Source organism: Geotrypetes seraphini, chromosome 6 (genome assembly GCF_902459505.1).
Source record: "Geotrypetes seraphini chromosome 6, aGeoSer1.1, whole genome shotgun sequence".
Lineage (NCBI taxonomy): Eukaryota > Metazoa > Chordata > Amphibia > Gymnophiona > Dermophiidae > Geotrypetes > Geotrypetes seraphini.
Window position 1 is genome coordinate 187325922 of NC_047089.1, and position 19460 is coordinate 187345381.

The following is a 19460-nucleotide window of genomic DNA, read 5'->3' on the forward strand; positions in this document are numbered from 1 at the left end:
ACTGAGTCTTCTATGCCTAGTTTATCACAGCTGTCGAGACTTCTTCAAAACCTAAGCATAGGTCATGTAAAACTTTCTCACCGGCTGCTTCTCCTTGAAGTCCATCCAGGTTGAAGACTCCTCCATCGAGACCGCTTCTGAGGGAGCCTTCTCCTGCCTCGACCCTCTCTGTTCTTCGGACCCCAGGGACTTCGCCATCGAGGCTTCTTAAGCGCAAACACTCTGACTCCTCCTGTCATAGTTAATAGAGCTTCTTCAGTGACTCTGCGGCTGGATTCTGAGCCTCTTTCTCAATATTCCAGAGAGGCTTCTCCTTCCTATTCGGTGGCTCCTAAGTCTCGCTCTCCTTCTCCTGAGGGTTCTTCTGCCTCGAAGTCTGCCTCATTTGCGAGATTTGTCTTTGACATGGTGAAAGCTCTTCAGCTGAATCTCCACTCTGATTCCAAGTACACTACTGAGTACTTGGCCAACATGGAGTTGCCTTCCTATGACTCCTGTTTTGAAGCAAACTTTCTTCAGGAATATGGAAACTCCTTATTCCATTACAGCCATTCCATCTAAGCTGGAATCCAGGTATCGCACCGTACCTTGTAAGGGATTTGAGACATCTCAATTGCCTCACCAGTCCTTGGTTGTGGAATCTTCATTAAAGAAAGCTCAACCATCTAAGCTCTATGCTGCGGTCCCTCCAGGCAGGGAGGGCCGTACCATGGACAAGTTTGGCCGTAGACTGTATCAGAATTCCATGATGGCTAATAGAATTCTCAATTACAATTACACTTTCACTGCTTATTTTAATCACTTCCTCAAAATAATGCCTAAGTTTTATCCGGCTCTTGAGGAACAGTGTCTTCCAGAATTCAAACAGATTATTCGAACTCTGTCTCAACTTCGACTCTTCATGCTGCAAGCCAGATACGATACCTTTGAGCTCTTTTCCAGAGTTTCTGCTTTTGCAGTAGCCATGCGTCGCCTCGCTTGGCTCCGCATTGTTGATATTGATCCCAATTTGCAGGACCGTCTAGCGAACTTGCCTTGCCAGGGAAATGAACTTTTTGATGATTCCATTGAAGCTGCTACAAAGCGCCTCTCTGATCATGAGCACTCTTCTACTTCCTTGATTCAGCCGAAGCCTAAGACTCCTCCTGCTCGGCCATACAAGCATCCACCACGTCGTTATCCTTAAAAAAACGATGCTAGCTTTCTCCAGGCCTCCGCCTTGACGACCGCCACAGCAACAACGACAGCAGAAAGCTCAGACTCCTGCTGCGGCTAAACCAGCTCATTCTTTTTGACATTCCCAGTCTGAGCATACCAACCTCCCTCCATCAGACTTCTCTTCTGCCCATAGGAGGTCGTCTTCACCATTTTTAACACCAGTGGGAGATGATCATCTCAGATCTCTGGGTTCTCACCATCCTTTGGGAGGGATACTCACTTCACTTTCTTCAGGTGCCTCCAGATCGCCCTCCAAGAGAGTGTCCTTCCGATTCGTCGCAACTTCCCCTTCTTCAGGAAGCTCAGGCTCTTCTTCGCCTTCGAGCTGTCGAGGAGGTTCCCTTGAACCAACTGGACATTGGCTTTTATTCCCGTTCTTTTCTAGTCCCAAAGAAGACGGGGGACTTCCGACCCATTCTGGACCTCAGAGCCCTCAACCAATTTCTAGTCAAAGAGAAGTTTCGGATGCTTTCTTTACCAACTTTGTATTCCCTGATGAATCAGGGAGATTGGCTATGCTCTCTGGATCTCAAAGAGGTTTACACTCATATCCCAATTCATCCAGCCTCTGTGCTGTTTCTGAAATTGTCTCAAGGGTCCTCCACCTCCAAAATCCTATTTTGACAATTTTTGAAGTTTTGCTCCATTGGTCCATTTTTGGCGCCTAAATTGGTATCACAGTGGCCATCTTGAATATCCTAATTTTTTTATTTAATTTTTTTAAAGCTTCTGTTTGCCTCTAATCACCTTGAATTTAATTTAAATCAATTATAATGGACTCTTCAGGTGTTTTGACCCCAATATCATGCCAGGAATGATGCTGGATGGGCATCTGAGGAGCTTCCTTGTACCACATGCTGTGGGGCACGCAAGAGGGAACAGGAGCCATGGACTTATCTCCCGCTGGTCACTGCATAGGTCAGGAGGGGCAGAAAGTTTGAGATCCAGGGCAGAAAGCCCGGTTAGAGTCTCTAAACTGTGACTAGGTGTCACCAGTGAAGCATTTTTGCGAGGATGCCCCTGACCCTGAAAGGAGACATGAGGTAGCCCATCAGTGGTCCCCAGAAATTACAGGGCAGGTCCTTTGCCCTGATTTTATATCTTTGATGTATGCAGCTTACTAGAAATAAAGGGTTGTCAGCTCCATCTGTGAGCCAGGTGGTCTTTGTTTAGAGGAGATTTCCTTTTTAGAGCAAGGCCCTATGGCAGACGGTAGTGCTGCCAGAGCCGGAGGCCCAGTTAGAAATGGTATGGTACGATTTGTGTTTGGATATGATTCCACTACTCTCCCAGCATGCATCGTCCCTGGAGGATTCAGGGTATCAGCTTGAAGCAGGTGACAAGGGGTTAGTAGTAGAGGTCTACATGGGAACGGGGATCCTCCCCGGTCTACAGGACTCCAATGGGGAACCCTCCAAGGCCAACGGGTCTCCCACAGGGAGGCCTACCTAATTTCAACTTCAGATGAGGCCTTCTAATTTCAACTTCAGATGAACAGACTGTGTGTGCCTACGTGCTGAGCTCCCTGCTTACGTCACAGAGACTGTTGCTGCTGATTCGTCGGGAGGTGTCGCGTGTAGGCTAGAGTGGGAAGACAGCCTGCATTTAGTGAGTGCCCGAACCCCCCAAATTCCCCGATACCAGCAACTGAGAGAGAGACACCCTGGAGATGGTCTGAAAGCTGTCAGTACCGAAATTCCTTATAGTCATCCAGTCAGCTATGGGGAGAGCTCATAGCTTCTGCTATAGCCACTGATGTGCATGGAGGTGGAGAAAAATTCAGCATTAGCAGGGAAGTAAAAAAATAAGCTCAGATTTATTTTATTTATTCATTCAATTTTCTATACTGTTCTCCCAGGAGAGCTCAGAACGGTTTACATGAATTTATTCAGGTACTCAAGCATTTTTCTCTGTCTGTCCTGGTGGGCTCACAATCTATCTAGTTTACCTGGGGCAATGGGGGGATTAAGTGACTTATCCAGGGTCACAAGGTGCAGCGTGGGTTTGAACCCCAGGGTGCTGAGGCTGTAGCTTTAATCAATGCGCCACACTCTCCTCCATTTAGCATCAATGGTTTATGTAAGAATAATTTCTTGCTCTTTGTTTACATGCTGATACACTCTATCTTTTAATACAATGCTTTTACTGCAGTTTTTTCTGAGCTAAAACCCTTCCTATATCAGATGATGATATTAGTGGGGAAAACACCAAGCACACTCTGAGTAAATAATTACACTGAAGTATAGTGCAGCTTGTTCCATTGAAGCCTGGCATCTCCTGCATATATTTCATTACACCTCTAATGGCTGGTAACAAAATGCTATTCCCAGAGATCCCTGAGAACCAGGCAAGCATCTGGGGACTCAGGTTACAGTTCTTAGTTTCAGATTCTAAGCAAACCTTCCTGTCTTGCTTAGCCTAAAATGTACAAGTGCCATATGGTGACTCAAAGTCAGAGTATCAGCCTCTCTTCCTGGCTGTGCACCAGCCTCTCATTACAGCAGACACTCAGCCTCTCTTCCTGGCTCTGCAACAGCCTCTCATACCAGCAAACAGTCTCATCCTGGCAGTACACCAGCCTCTCATTACCGCAGACAGCCTCTCTTCATGCATTGCACCAGCTTCTCGTTCCAGCAGACAGTCTGCCTCTCTTCCTGGCAGTACGCAAACCTCTCATTCCAGCCGGGAATCAGATTCTCTTCCTGGCGGTGCACCAGCCTCTCATACTAGCAGTCAGCTTCTCTACCCGGAAGTGCATGACACCCGAGGAGGAGACCAGAATTTAGATTCAGTGGTGGCGGGACCAAAGAGATTTTTAAATAGAAAGGAGGATTTCTTTGGAAGCCAGCATGAGCAGCAGAGAGACTCTAGTCTACACTTTTAAAAAGTGCACTGAAGTAATGTTGCTTCTTTTCTAAGATCTGAGTAATGTGGCTTGCTTCTTTTCTAAAATCTTTAATGGGGGGACGGGTGGGGACGGAAGTGATTTTGGCGGGGACGGGTGGGATTTCTGTCCCCACGCAGCTCTCTAGTCAGTAGTAACCCTAGACCAGGATGAGGATCCGACTCTGTGTAGGCTATTTAAGCCTTTGAATCTGATGGAGGTGATTACAGTTTCTCTGCAGGAGTTGGATCTAGAGTCCCTGCAAGTTTGTGCTGCCCAGCTCTTCCTGCTTTCCTTCTCACCCAGAGAAACTGGAGCATTGTGATTCAGGTAACACAGTGTCCCATTGATTGTCCTCCTTCCACCAGGTCTCCGAGATGCCTATTATATCTATCTCATCATTCAGTACTGTATACTGTAACTCTCCTATTTTATTTATTAGGCTTCTAGCATTTGCATACAGACACTTCAAATTGTGTTTTTTCCTTGCAACTGCAGGCTGCTGAGAAGACAGGGAAAATTTGAGTCTTTTACTCTGCCTTCCTCTTAAACCCTCCTGGCTTTCTTTCACCATTATCAGAACCTCTCTACCAGGACTCCCTAAATATCCTGTTTCAATAGTATCCTCCAAGGTACCTTACACTGAGCCATCCGCTCCCGGGCGACTGTCAGCTTTCCCCCACATCTCAGTTTAAAAGCTGCTCTATCTCCTTTTTAAACGTTAGCGCCAGCATGTGATTCTTTATGTCCTGCCCTGTCAGATGTCTGATGTGCCTGCACTGGCTTATAAGCTAGGAAGAGTACCCAGCGGCTTTACTCAAGGCAGCCAGGGAAGAGAAACGGAGTCCTTTGAATGGTGGTATGTTAGTGCCATAATCAATATCAGCAGATTTTGTTTTGCTAAGAGCTGTACAAGTGTTAGTACGGGTTGCACACAGTTAGGTGGTTTAATTCACCACTGTTATCTGTTACCCGGTTGAGAAGTTGTTTATTAACTCTTACTATTGCAGAGCAGATTGAACTTATTTAAATCGTGGCATTCCATGAGCTCCCCTCTCTTTGTTTGCTTTTCATCTCCTAAGGGTTCTCTCTTGGTTTGGTACGAACAGAGGAGAGAGTGTGCTGCCAATTGAAACAAGGGGGCGGAAAGAAGAAAATGACTGATGTCTTCTGCAAGCAACATGCGAGTTGGGGAGCACAACCCATCCGTAAGGAATCATATGCTTTTCTACAGGAAAGACGATTATCGAGAAAAGAACTAACCCTTCCTTAAAGGATTCTCCCTTGCTTTGTAGACATATTTTGAAGACAACCCTCGTGATTTCCAGCTGCTGCGTCATGACAAAGCCCTTCATCCTGCCATTGTGAAACCCCACTTGAAGAATGTTCCTGAGTACCTGAGTATGTACTATGAAAGAGAAATGCTGTGGGGGTTTTTTTTTCCCAAACTGAACACAGCTGTAATATCAGTAACAATTTAAGATTTAGGTAGTACTTTTCATCCAAAAAGGACGGAATTTAAAACAGCATGGGAGGAGTGGCCTGATACAAGCTCAGTAGCAGTGCTGCTAGGTGAGAGACAGGATTTGAGTGTTAGACCTGACTTGATTTTTGGTCACATACCGTGTTTCCCCAAAAATAAGACAGGGTCTTATATTAATTTGTGCTCCAAAAAACATACTAGGGCTTATTTTCGGGGAATGTCTTATTTTTTTTTCATGTACAACAATCATCTTCCCTTCCTCTCCTCCACCCCAATTTTTCCTCTTTCCTTTCTCTCTCCATCATGTGCAGCATCTTTCCTCGCCTCTCACCCTTCCCCTTGAGCAGCAGTTCCAGGGCCTCCAAAAACAGTTGCAGCGCTCTGAACGGGCTGCTTTGCGGCCTTCCCCGCCAGGGCCTTCCCTTTGCCGTGTCGTTGATGACATCACTGATTACTTTGAGCAAGTTCTCTCTGCATCTCACCTGTCTCTCACTTTCTCTTTCTCTTATATACACCCATCCTGCTCTCGGATCTCCACACAGTTCTCTGGGAAAATGAAACACTGCACAAGCTTGTACAAAAAAAAGAGTTGGAACCCTACCATATCATAACAGCTCCCAAGACTCAAAGTGCAACAACCTTACACTGGGTCCTAAAACACTAATACAACACCTAGTAAGAAAACAGAATAATAGGACTGCTGCAAGATTTCTACACAGAAACATTCCAATTATTAAATTGAGAATGAAATGCTTTTTTCTACCTTTGTTGTTATTTTATTTTTCCATTTGCTTTGGTCACAGTGTCTCTGGTTTTTCTCTATTTTTTTTCTTCAATCTTTGCAGAGAGTCCTGTCCATCTGGCACATGTCCACCTTCCCTTTGCATCCCTATCTATCCTGTCCAGCATCTACCCTCTGTGTCCTTGTCCTTTTGTACCCCTGTGATCAGTATTGCCCTTCTGTATCCCCATCCCCTCTCCATCCAACATTCCCCTTCTGTGTTTCTCTCCCTATTTTCCCTCCATGTCTAGCATCTCTTATCTGTGCATCACCCCTCTATTTTTTCTACCCACACCTATGGCTTGCATGTCTCCCTATTTATTCCTTACTCTCCACCTGAAATCTGCATCTTTTTCTCCCTAAGTCCAGTGTTCTCCCCTCTTCCCCGATCCAATCTTTCTCTTGTCCTCCACTGCCATCCCCCATTCCAGCACCATATATCCCTCTTTCACTCTAAATACAGCAGCGCCTCTCCTCCCTCTTCTGTTCCCATCCAGCAGTACCTCTTTCCTCTGCTCCCAGTGGAGTAGCACCTCTCCCCCCCTAGGTCTAGAAGCACCTCTCCCTTTCCAACTCCCACCTCCATCCATCCAGATCTAGCAGCACCCACCTCTCCCTCACCCAACTAATAGTAACTCTCTCCATTTTCACTTATCTGCACAGCTGGCATAGCATTACCTTAGCAATTCCCTTCAGCAGCTTTGGGGTCTTTGCTAGGTTGGGCTTGCCTCCGAGGAAAGAGGAAGTTGCATCATCAAAGGCTGGCCTGGCCTAGGAAAGGCCCTGAGTCTGACAGAGGAAATCACTAAGATAAGCAAGGCTGCCGCTGCTAGTTTGGGGGTGGTAGAGGGGGGGGTAGAGGGGGCAAAAGGACAGTGACAGCTGCCAGTGGTAGGAGCGACGATTACTACAGGTGGTAACTGCAGGAAAGCGGGAAATGTGGGTCACGCACCCCCTGCCACTGGTACACACACTTCCTGGGGTAAGCATACTGTGTTTTGGGAATGTCTGCATTACACCTTCAGGGCCTGAGTGGGATGGGAGGGGGCAGAGAGTGATTACAGGAAGAGAGAGGGGTCTTTTTTGGTATCTCCTCCTATGTGTCCACCCCCCATGAGCTCTGCTCAGCTGGTAAGTCCCTCCTATCTGTACCCTTCTCTTCGACTGCCAACTCCAGACTCTGTCTCTTCTACCTTGCTGCGCCGTATGCTTGGAACAAGCTACCTGAATCCCTACGGTGTGCTCAGTCTCTAGCAATGTTCAGGGCCCAGTTAAAAGCCCACCTCTTCGAGAGTACTTTTGACTCCTTAACTCCTCTCACTTTGGGTTCTGCATCCCCAACCCTATATGTCATGACTGTCTGTCCAAGTTAGAGCAGGGACCATCCATAAATGTCAAAATGTGCAGAGCTATATAAGTGATAAGTAGTAGTAGTAGTGTGAGAAGGAATGGGGAGGGAGTGTGGGGGAAGTTGGTTTTGTTTATGGTTTCAAGTTGCCAATTTTGGTTGCAGATTCAGTTTCTGAAGAAACTGGAGATCCCGTGTTTGGTCGGGCTCTAGTGCTACCTTTTTTCTCTTATTTCACTTTCTCCAGTCCCACCATCACTGCGTGGCATTGCCCAGCCACTGATCAACAAGAAGAAGCACAGGAGGAAACCAGCATCTAGCAGTCACACCAACAAAAATGTCAAGGTTTGTTTACTAAATCCCATAGAGCTTGCTGATTGGTCCGGCGGCACGGTGGGGCGGGGCCGCCGGACCAATCAGCAAGCAAGGCTTTCATCTGTGTACGTGCTGAGCTCACTGCTCAACATGGCTATTTCCCGACGCGACGCCAGACTTGTAAGCTGCATGCTTGCATCGCCAGAATTTAGGTAGGTTGTTTTCATCCCCGTGGGAGTCCCGTGGGCAAGGGGGCGTCCCCGTGGGTCAGGGGGGCATCCCCGTGGGAGTCCCGTGGGCCAGGGGGCGTCCCCGTGGGAGTCCCGTGGGCCAGGGGGGGAACCCGCGGAATCCCCGCGGGACCCGCGGGATCCCCGCGATCCCCGTTCCCGTGCAGACCTCTAGTGGGGAAGTCATTTGATTGTTATTCAACTCTGAATTTTGTCCTTTTGGTTGAATCATCACAGTGATGTAGCATCTCAGTCCCTACAAGAACCTTGTAAACTGCCAGGTAACACCTTTACCCTACCAATCACTCATGGATGCTTAAAAAAAAAAAAAAGTGTTGAAAAATTACAAGATAATATACAGGCTAATTTAAGGAAAAGGAAGCCATACAGATAAAAACCCATGTTCTGCCACATAAATTATTTAACTGTGATGATTAACCTGTATTGGTCATCTGTGCTTGTACAGATCCCCCCATTTACAACAAAGCAAACAACAAAGACTAGCATGGAGTAAATTGGAATAAAAGATAAATGTAGAAGAGATCAGATTTGCATGTACACATCTTATTAGTGTTTCTGTTGCTCTTCTCCAGTTGAAAGGAAGTCAGAACCCACTTCGAAGCTTCAAATACACAGGAAAGAAAAGCCAGCCAAAGACTCCAAAAAGGAAACGGTCGTGAGATGGGGAGAAGAGGCGCCCCCCAAAACCCTATGCATTCTGGTCTGTTGTCAGCAAGGACAGAAACTCTGGACTGGGCCCCTGGGAAAATGTTTAAAATAAACAGTGGTGACCCTGGATACTGGGCATATATTGTTGTACACAGGAGAAAACTCAGCACATGGACACCACCCAGTCTTGGTGAATGATCATTTCTCAGCAATCTGGATTACATTCTGTCTTTGCTACTTATTGCTCCATCAGTCTATTGTTAAATGTTGGTGCAGGTCGATCACTCTCATTGATCATATGTTTGCTGTAGAACACTTCCTGTAAACTCTGTGCCCTTTTCTTCCTGCTGCATCACAAGCAGCTTTGGAGCTGTGTGAGCAGGAGATTGTGAGGAGCATAGTTATAATGCCTGAAGTCTTCCTATATATACCTGGGCAAGACCAATGCAGAACTTGTGAGTCTATTCTCTGAGGCAGCAGAAGGACCCTGTACCTGCAGATGCCACTGTATATTGTGGTGAGGGTGAGAAAGACATTATTTGGATACCTTGCAGGGATGTGAGAATGCAAGATGGTTATTGAAAGTTTGAGCTACAGCCAGAATTGATGTTTTGTGGCTTGTACTGCTAAATAAAGTTTTCCGTGGCCAAATACTTAATAAGCACAAATCAGAAGCATTGACTGTTTGCACATTTGTCATTAGTGGCATGTTTGGGGAACAGTCTGTCTCCTTGATGTTGCACCAGGTACATTAGAAAGAGTGGGAGCCCACCAGGACAGTTAGGGAATAATGCTTGAGTACCTGAATAATTTGTAATCCGCTTAGAATTGTAGGATATGCGGAATATAAATTATTAAAAGAAAGAAAGTATTGCCTAAGTGTACCTTATAAGCCTGTAAGTGAATTATAGGCAGGGGGAGTAGAAAAATGCAAGTGCAATAAAGCTGTTGAGCTGGTAAGTTTTCTAACTTGTTTTATTTTGTGCCTGCAATTCTGTCTTTTTCATTTTCCTGGCATGGGTACTGGATCTGGCATTATGGCTGATTGCAGCCCTCTAGTAGGCATAAAGGACAGTAATTGCATACTTTTGTTCTAATACATCAAAAACTTCCTCATCTAACAATTTTGTGTTAAATCTTTGATGCATGATCTTAGGCAAAGCAATTATTTCCCTTACACAAATTGTAGATTGAGGGGATGGGGTTTCTTATAAACCCCTAAAACTAATGAATTATGCCCTATTGGAAACCATAGGAGGGACCTACCTCGACACTACCAGGTCTACCCACTGCACTCATACAAAGACCCACTCATTCACTTAACACCAAAAGAAAAAAAAGTCGAGAAAAAGCCTCAGTTCATCTTCATATGGCAAAAAACTCCACTTATAAACAACCATTAAACAAGGTCCAAAATGTATCAGTTCACTCAGCAGTGAGAAACACTATAGTAGCCCTCGTAGGAACCACCTCAAAAAAATCTAGCATGCCAAATAACAAAACTTCAAAAAAATGTAAGTAAAGCAAGCAGCACATATATGAGTCTCAAACTCAGTCAATGGTAAGCAGGATAAAATAAACAAACACTTAGCTGCAGACGGTGTCCAGGCTGTCTCCATGCATCCAAAAAGTTCAAGCCTGCCTTGCCCCACAGCCACTCTTTCCCGACGGAGAAATCTCTGTTTTGCTGAGCTGCGTCAGGGGAATGATTCCAGCCTACTCCACCAGCAACTGTAGAGGCTCTCCAAGTGCTCCAACTGCTCACATCCACACACATAGAAGCTGAGGCGTGGGATTCTCCAGCAACCAGTGTCTTCAAAATGGAGTACAGACTTCTCCCCTTTCAGTCAGACCAATTCCCAGCCAGCTTCAACCTAAGAACGCTGCCCACTCAATTCGGTTTGTAGATTGAACATAAGCAATAACTCTGCTGGGTCAGACCTGAGGTCCATCGTGCCCAGCAGTCCGCTCACGCAGCGGCCCAACAGGTAGAACCATCTTTGTTCCCTCTGACGTAACTGACATCTTCAGTCACCACGTCTCACAGAGCAGGGGAGATGATCAATCACCACACACCGAAGTGAACTAAAAGCATGTTGGGCTTCAAGGCAGTGCACCACCAGGGGTTCTTCCACTCTCTTAGTATGTATACATGACTTTTGCTCCAGTAATCTGACCCTCAATTTCTGTGAGGTCTGTCCCACATATAACAAAGGACAGGGGCATATGATGATGTAAATAACCCCCTCTGTAATGCAGGATGTATTGCTCTTCAGTCTAAACCTTTGTCCTGAAACCGGATGCACAAATTCAGTGATATTCTTCTTCAGTCACCAAGAACTAGAGTATAGGATTCTGTGCAGGTTCTAGGATCCATGATGCTAATTCCACAGGGCACTTTGGCTCACTTTCACGTGAGAACGCTACAGCAGTCGCTTTTGTTCCAGTAGTTCCTGGTGTCTCAAGGCTCCAATTGCAGTAGCTAGCAGGCATCTCAGTATAATTTGGTGGCTCAGCGAGATTAATCTTTTCAAAGGCATGCCTCAGTCTTTGCTGGACTAGATCATAGTCACCAAACATCCCAGGCTTTCGGTTCGGGGGCTCAGTGCCTTCAATCCTCAAAGCAAGGAGTCTGGTCTTAAGAGGAGACTCAGTACTCATTCATTCTTCTAGATTGAAGCATGCTTAGGCTACCGTTTCAAGAGTTTCGGACTATTCTTCCGGAATGATGATAAAGGTCTTTTAGGTTAGTGTTTTGACGACCGGAGCAGTACATAATGTACTCAGTGGCGAGTAAAGTGATAGTTCTACCTCATTGGGTGGAATCTCATCTTCCTCTTCTGTTGGCAGATTATTTTATGAGACAGGAAATGAGTTTAGATAGACTTTCTCACCACAAAATCTTATACATCCTGGAAATTGGGAAATATTCGTGCACGTGTTCCAGCTCTTTGTATAAAGGTGAGATCTAGAACTAGATATCATGGTCTTGTCTCAAAATTCAGAGCTTCCTAGCTTCTTCAGCAGATGCAGGGAATGACTGTCAGAGGGTGGGAACATTGCTTCTTTCTCACCTCTGGTTTCTCTTTTTTAAGTGTTTTATCTTGGCCGATGATTGGATGCATTTTCCATCTCAAGCTCGCTTTCAGGGCTCAGTGATCAGAAAATCTCCGGATTGGCCATGCCATCCTTGCTATGTGGATCTGAGGAGTCTTTCAACGGACGAACGGTTGAGATTTCCAGTATCTCCGGATTTACTCACCCAGGGTCTGATCAACATGGATATTCATCTCATTTTTTGTATTACAGCCTACCTTTTTGACAAGTTATGACTGACGTGTAAGGGTGATGCAAAGTAAGCTATTTCTTCTCTTCTCCGAGTGATACAGACGTCTTCACCTGTGTCTTACGCTACCTTTGGGAATCTTTTCCATTCTTGGGTACTTCTCAACATTTGGCACCCTTTCACACTTCTATCTTTTTTAGCACAAGCGTATTACCAAGGGCTTAGTGTGCAATTCCCTTCAGCTTCAAGTGACAATCTTAGCTTGGTTCAAGGGCTAGGTGTCTCGCTCTTCACTTACTTCTCAGTTTCATGTAGTTCAGTTCTTTAAAGGAGTACAGTATATTTGTACACCTTTTAAGATGCCCTGTCCAGAGTACAGTCTTAGCGTACTTCTTCGCAGTTTACAGAATGCTCCGTTTCAACCTTGTCTTTTGAAACTCTAAAGGCTGTGATGTTGAACACGGTGTTTCTTGTGGCCATGGCTTCAGTTTGGCGGTTTTCTGAGTTGTAGGCCTTGTATGGCAGGGATTCTTATTTCTGATTTACGAATTCTGGAGTGTCATTTCGGACAGTACCACAGTTTCTTTCTAAGGTGGTGTCATCCTTTCTTCTATGCTGCTCTCTTTTCCTTTCTGCTTTCTGAGAGGAGGAATGGGGAGGTAAGCTTTTCTTCACTGTGTTCTTAAAAGTGCGTAGAATGCTTCTACACTATCTGTAGATTTCTAACGACTTTAGTCATTTAGAATCACCTCTTTGTATTCTTCAAGGGACGCGATACTGTATGGGCAGCGTCCACCAGAATTGCTTCAAAAGCCAATTGCGGAGGGGGGTAAATTTGCCAAATTTTTATAGGTACCATTAAGCCTATATTATGCGTCAGGGTATGTATTGGATCCTCCCAGAACTTATTGATAATGCACCTGATTGGTTATATTTGGAATGGCGTCTTTTGTTTCCCTTACATTTAGTTCATATTCCTAGTATTAAAATGCCTAGAAGATATAAGGATAACAGAATTTTAATTGACACATGGAAAACATTGAGATACATTTGTAATTTAACACCTATTCCAATTAATAAATCAACGAACCAATCTTTATGGATAAACTCCAAGATTCAAATTGGCAGAAATAAAATTCTTTGGAAGGACTGGATTATTGCAGGCATACGAACTCTAAATGATGTTATTTCAAATGGTAAACTGCTTGATTTTTCACAGCTCCAACATCGATTTGGTCTCAATAAATCACAAAGTTTTAAATGGTTGCAGCTGAAGCAGGCTATTCAGGTGGGGTTCCCTGAATGGAAAAATCTTGATAATCAATTTAGTCTGGAGTTCCTATGTTTTCAAGCAGACTTCCTAGGTCATCAAGCCGCATTGTGGTATAAATTCATATCTGGTCATATAAATAAAAAACCTAAAAATGGTCTCAGAGATATTTGGAGCATTGAGATTAAGCAGCAAATTTCTGCATCTCAGTGGCCACGAATTTGGTCTTGGAGAATGAGATGTACAGTGTCAGCATCTATGAGGCAAACTTGGTTCTTTTTATTGCATAGAGCGTTTTGGACCCCAGTTCGTTTATAAAAGTTGGATTGCTCTAAATCTAATAGATGCTGGCATTGTAATCTTGAAGTAGGGACATTAGATCATTTAATTTTTTTTTGTCCCTATATTATGTTATTTTGGAATTCAATTTGGATTCAAGTTAACTGTCTTCTAGAGAATCATGTTGCGTTATCCTATGACACTGTTTTGTTTGGTATATCTATGAGGGAAAAAAGTCAAATTTCGTCAAGTAATAATAAACTTTTGTTAATCATGACAGGGGTCGCCATTCAGCATATTACCAAAAATTGGAAAAACTACTCAAATCTTAGCTATACATTTTGGTGGAACTCATTATGCCATATTTATAAGATGGAACGAGCTCTTGCTACGTAGAAAGGGACTTACAATAAGTTTATAAAGATCTGGGGGCCAATGGAAAAATATTGTAATGAGTAGACATCACTTTTTATGGGAGATTATATTTTACACATTGGGGGGTGGGGGTGGTATATTTTCCATTGAGAGTTTGTTTTTACTTCTTTAGGTAGGGTGGGAGGGAGGGGATTAATATTTTTATTTTAGATGATTTTGAAAAATGTTCAAGTGTATTGAAATTATAATGATTATATTTCTGTATGTTTGAAAATGATTCATGAATTTTAATTTCAGTAGGGTGGGGGGGGATATATACTTTTGTTCTTGATGATATGATTAAGATTTTCAAGTGTTACATTGAAATTTAATGGATATATTATTGTACACTTGTTTATGATTTAAAATGAATAAAGAATTAAAAAATAAACAAAAAACAAATGCTGTACTGCAAAAATGGACCAAACCAAAAAATATACCATCCCACAATCAATGAAAAAACTGCAAAAACTTGCTTTTAGACTCACCGTAGAATGTTTGATGAAGGATTCACGCTGAAATTCAAAGAAAGCACAGTTGCATATTAATAATTTCTAAAAGGAAAGCAATAAAAAAAAAATATGAGACACACATCCACCCACCATCTGCTTTATTGTTCTGCAAAGAGGAGAACTCAAAAGATATACCACCCCCCATCCTCTGAAAAAACAGCTTTTATAATCACGCCGGGATTCAAAGGAAGCACAGTTGCTTAATAATAATTTCTAAAAGGAAAGCAATTAAAAAACCGAGAGACCCATCCCCCCACCACCTGCAAAGGGGAGAACTCATACCACCCCTCTGCAAAAGAGGAAAAATCAGAAAAATATGCATACTCTCACACCCATGATTTATAAAATTGCAAAAACAGCTTTTATACTCGCCGTGAAACGTAGGATTAACAAGGAGTAATGCTTGTTATACACTCTTTTGCAAATAGCAACTGCTCGCAATGGGTCATGCTGGATGACTAGCTAATTGTGCGACACCACAACTTTTATGACCACTATAGCCTCATATGTCGTGCACATGTGGCATAATCATAGTTTATATTCAAACAACGCCCATGTTGATTGCATTGCTTTTTGGTGACATATGCACTATTCACGCCTCTTTCCTTGTATATTTTGCACATGTGCCGGTCAGTGACTCGACGCAAGTAAATTGAGCGAATCTCCTCCGCTGTCTGGTGAATCTCCCCCGCTGTCCGCTGACATCATATGCATGCGAGATTTTTGGAGAATGTCTCACTTTTTAAAATTTGCTATCACAACAGCTGCGTTAGCAGACCGTCGCATTTTTACGCAGGTTTTTGAGAATCTTGTCCTGAGTACTGATACATTTTCATCCCACATTCAAGGAATAGAAAATGGGAACCTCAAGAACCCAGCTTAAACTGACTGCTGATCCTCCTCAAACACCATTCCAGTCTACCTTCAGTTCTGTAAGTATGTGACTCAATTTTACTCAGATAAATTAGTTTCAAACCACTTAAACTGGCTGTTGAATTTTATTCTTAAACCCGCCTTTTCATGGATTTGTTCAGTGCATGTTCATGTATTCTAAATGTTCAGAGATCATACAAAAAGTCTGTTTCAGTTTAGAATCAGTTTGTTTTCGAAAACAAAACCTTTGTCTATCATGAAAGTTACCAGTGTTTCATGAGATTATAGGTGGGTAGGGCAGAGTGTTCAGGAGCAGATCATTGGACAAGACAGTGCCTGGCCACCTGGCAAGGTGTGGCCACAAGCATAACAGACAGCCCTGAGCCAATCCCAGGGCAACTTTGCTTCAGGTGATATGACGTATGCAGCTGCTATGGGCTGGAATGGATCTTACACCTAGCAGAAGATTTAATTCCTTTTTGCACAATCTTGATTGACTTCGGCACACAGCTGTGTCGTGCCAGAGCTGCCCAGAAGAATTCCCCCCCCCAAGGGTCTGGGAAGGCATCCAGTGAGTGATTAAGTCATGTGATTACTACTGACCTTGGAATGAAGGTGTGGGCAATATATTGTCCCTCTTGCTAATAAGGAAGAGAGAATATTTTGCAGATAATTGCATTGTACTTTGGGAGTTAGTATATCAGCACATACATTTTTTTAAAAATAATTTTTATTGAAAAAGCAGTCAATACAAACAATAAACTCCAGTCATGAAACAAAAGAACTGGTACAGCAGAAGTATAGAACAGAGTCATGAACAAATGCTATGCAACGGAGGAAGTGCAAACAGAACACCACCGGAGACAAATACAGAAACAGTCTAGAAGAAAGGGAAAACTTTTATATCCCATCCTTCCAGGAGAGCTCAGAATGAATTGTTCTGTTTATGCTAAAAATATGACATTAGAAACTAGTCAGTGAAATTTTATATATACATTAATTCATATATATCTAATCTAGTCTTCAGTTTATATATTGGGTCATCATATATATATAAATTTTATATATACATAATGAGACCAACTTTTCAAATCTCATATATCCAAGTAACAGATATTTGAAAATGTTCCACTTCCCTACTGGTAAAAATACAATGTAAAAAAGCCCCCCCCCCCCCCATCCTCCCGATTTCCCATATTATTGCATATATATCATACTGAATGGCTTCTGAACTTTAAACAAAATGTAATATTAGACAAAGGGAATCTGATTGAACATACTTTTACACTAGGTAATTTATTTTAAGAAACAAAGAGCTGGATTCTCTAAAGTCACTGTGTGTTTAACAATGGCGCTAACCATCATTAAATGCATAGATTTTATTACCTGTTTATTAAAATGGCTCACCATTGGCAGCCTCTGATTTTACTATGCAAATGTAGTACAATGAAGTCACTATTATAAAAACTAGTATAATGAGGTCATTAATATTAAATTGACCTCTATGGGCAACTCTCAAAAAGGAATGGCCATCCATTTACGAGGAATCGGGGCTGATATTTACTGGCAGGGACTGAGCTCTCATAACCGTACTTTCCTGTCAGTGCCTGAGCACTGATTGTCTCAGACACTGGCAGGAAATAAAGCAGCTTAGACCCGCCACCAGCCCCGATTCTTCATAAAAGTAGCTCAAAAAAGCCTGGTGGTCTAATGCCCCTCCCTGCCATTTATACCCCTCCCCCACCAATGCCATCCCCACACCTCTTGCCACAGGCCTTTTATTAATGGGCATAGCTGTTGTGTTTGCACAGCTCACACATGAGCTGTGCCTATATTAAAAAAAAAGCCTCCCCGACAGTCCCCTATCACATAAGCCTGGTGGTTTAGTGGGCCATCCTCCCACAACCTCCCCCTCAAGCCTGGTGGTCTAGTGGGTCATCCCCACCTCTGAACTCCTCATATACTTTTTTAGAAGACCAGCAGGAGGGATGTTCAATTCCTTCCGCCGGCAGGCCTCCCTCTTCAAAGTGCTGGGATGCACCAGGAAGGGGCCTAAGGCCCTGATTGACCCAGGTGCCTAAAACTGTTCCTATGCGAGGGACCTTAGATGCCTGGGCCAATCAGGGCCTTAGGCCCCTTCCTGGTGCATCCTGGGATGCACTGGGAGGGAAGAGCCCAGGTGTCTAAGGTTCCTTCCATAGGAGGAATCTTAGGCACCTGGGCCAATCGGGGTTTTAGGCCCCTCCATGGTGCATCCCAGAATGTACCAGGAAGGGGAAGACCCGCCATTTTAAAGAGGTGGGCCTGCTGGCGGGAGTGAGTGAGCATTCCTCCTGCCGGTCTTCTAAAAAGAGGTACAAGGGGTTTTCGGAGGGGAGGGAGGGCCCACTAGACCACCAGGCTTGTGTGGTGGGGAGCTGTCAATGGAAGCTTGCTGCAGGTGGGTACTGGGGGGGAGGTCGGGGATGGCCCATTAGACCACCAGTGTAGTGGGGGACTGTTGGGGTGGGCTTTTTTTTTTTTATATAGGTGTAGCTCCTATGTGTATGCTGTGCACATACAACAGCGGCACCCATTAAAAAAAAAGCAACCTCTGTTCTCCCTGCTTGCCGGTTCAGGCAGGGAGAGCAGGGGGCTGCTTTTTTTTTTTTTGACAGGCAAACAGAAAGAAGGAGGAGCTATTCTAGTGGGTTTTCTTCTGAGCACAACTCCTCTTCCCCCCCTTTACTGCCAATTTTCTGCATACATACAGGGCAGGATTAATTCTTCGAGGGCCCCTAGGCACCCAAGTACGCTGGGCCCCCGCCGCGATCCTGCCTCTGACGTCAGAGGAGGGGCGGGACCGCAACAGAGGAAACAGCTTAAAGCACTTTGCAAAGATGCTGTAACCTTGATCTTTGCTGCAGGCTGAAGCTATAAGGTAAATGATGCGAGGAGGCCAGGGGGAACACAGAGGCCTTCCCGGGGGGGGGGGGGGAGTGCGCAGTCCTTTGGGGGTGGGACGGGGGGTGCAGGCCTTTAAGGGGGGGTGCAGACCTTAAAGGGGGGGACAGGCCTTCAAAGGGCAGACAGGCCAGGGATGGTGGCATAGGCCTTCAGGGGGGACAGGCAGGCCTTCAAGGGGTGCAGGCCTTCATGGGGGGTGCAGATCTTTAAAGGGGGGCAGGCTTTCAAGGGGGGACAGGCCAGGGATGGTGGCACAGGCCTTCAGGGGGGACAGGCAGGCTTTCATGTGGGCCAAGCTTTTAAGGGGGGACAGACCTTCAAGGGGGGGATAGACCTTCAAAAGGGGGACAGGCCTTCAAAGGGGGACAGGCCAGGGATGGTGGCATAGGCCTTCAGGGGGGGGACAGGCATTCAGGGATGGGGGACAGGCCTTCAGGGGTGGGGTGCAGACCTTCAGGGGGAGGTACAGGCTATCAAGGAGGAACAGACCTTCAGGGGAGGGGGGCTCTGGTGTAGAAGTACGCAGACAGAGAGAGGGAGGGAGGGAGGGAAAGGGGGTTCAAAGAGACGTGCATATGCCGGACTTGGGGGGAAAAAATAATGGTTCTAAAAATAGAGGAGACAATGGGATTTATACACTCTCTCATCATAAATAGTCTCAAATCCAGTTTAGTACCTTCTCCCTGGAAAACTGCCATTATTTTGCCAATAATAAAAGACCATAAATCTAGTTTGGAGGATCCCTCAAACTATCGTCCTATAGCCAATTTACCATTTCTAGCAAAACTAACTGAACGAATAGTATTTGAACAACTTTCATATTTTGTGGAATCAACCAATGTTCTCCATCCAAATCAAACGGGATTTAGAAAAAAATCATTCTACAGAATACTCATTGATTGATTTAACTACAAATATACACTATTACTTAGATCATCACAAATCTGTAATC

General features: G+C 44.4%; 1 protein-coding gene across 2 annotated transcripts in view; it reads left to right on the top strand.

The window, feature by feature from the left end:
- The window catches only part of DDX56 (DEAD-box helicase 56), a 73091-nt gene extending 63203 nt beyond the window's left edge, over window positions 1-9888 (top strand). The window contains exons 12-14 of one of the 2 annotated variants that reach the window (XM_033949598.1): window positions 5398-5503; window positions 7962-8059; window positions 8853-9888. In XM_033949598.1, coding sequence (XP_033805489.1) covers window positions 5398-5503; window positions 7962-8059; window positions 8853-8939 — 291 coding nt within the window. In that variant the 3' untranslated portion in view covers window positions 8940-9888. The remainder of the gene's footprint in view (window positions 1-5397; window positions 5504-7961; window positions 8060-8852) is intronic. The other variant, XM_033949597.1, reaches the window with a different exon arrangement.
- Window positions 9889-19460: the final 9572 nt, after the last annotated feature.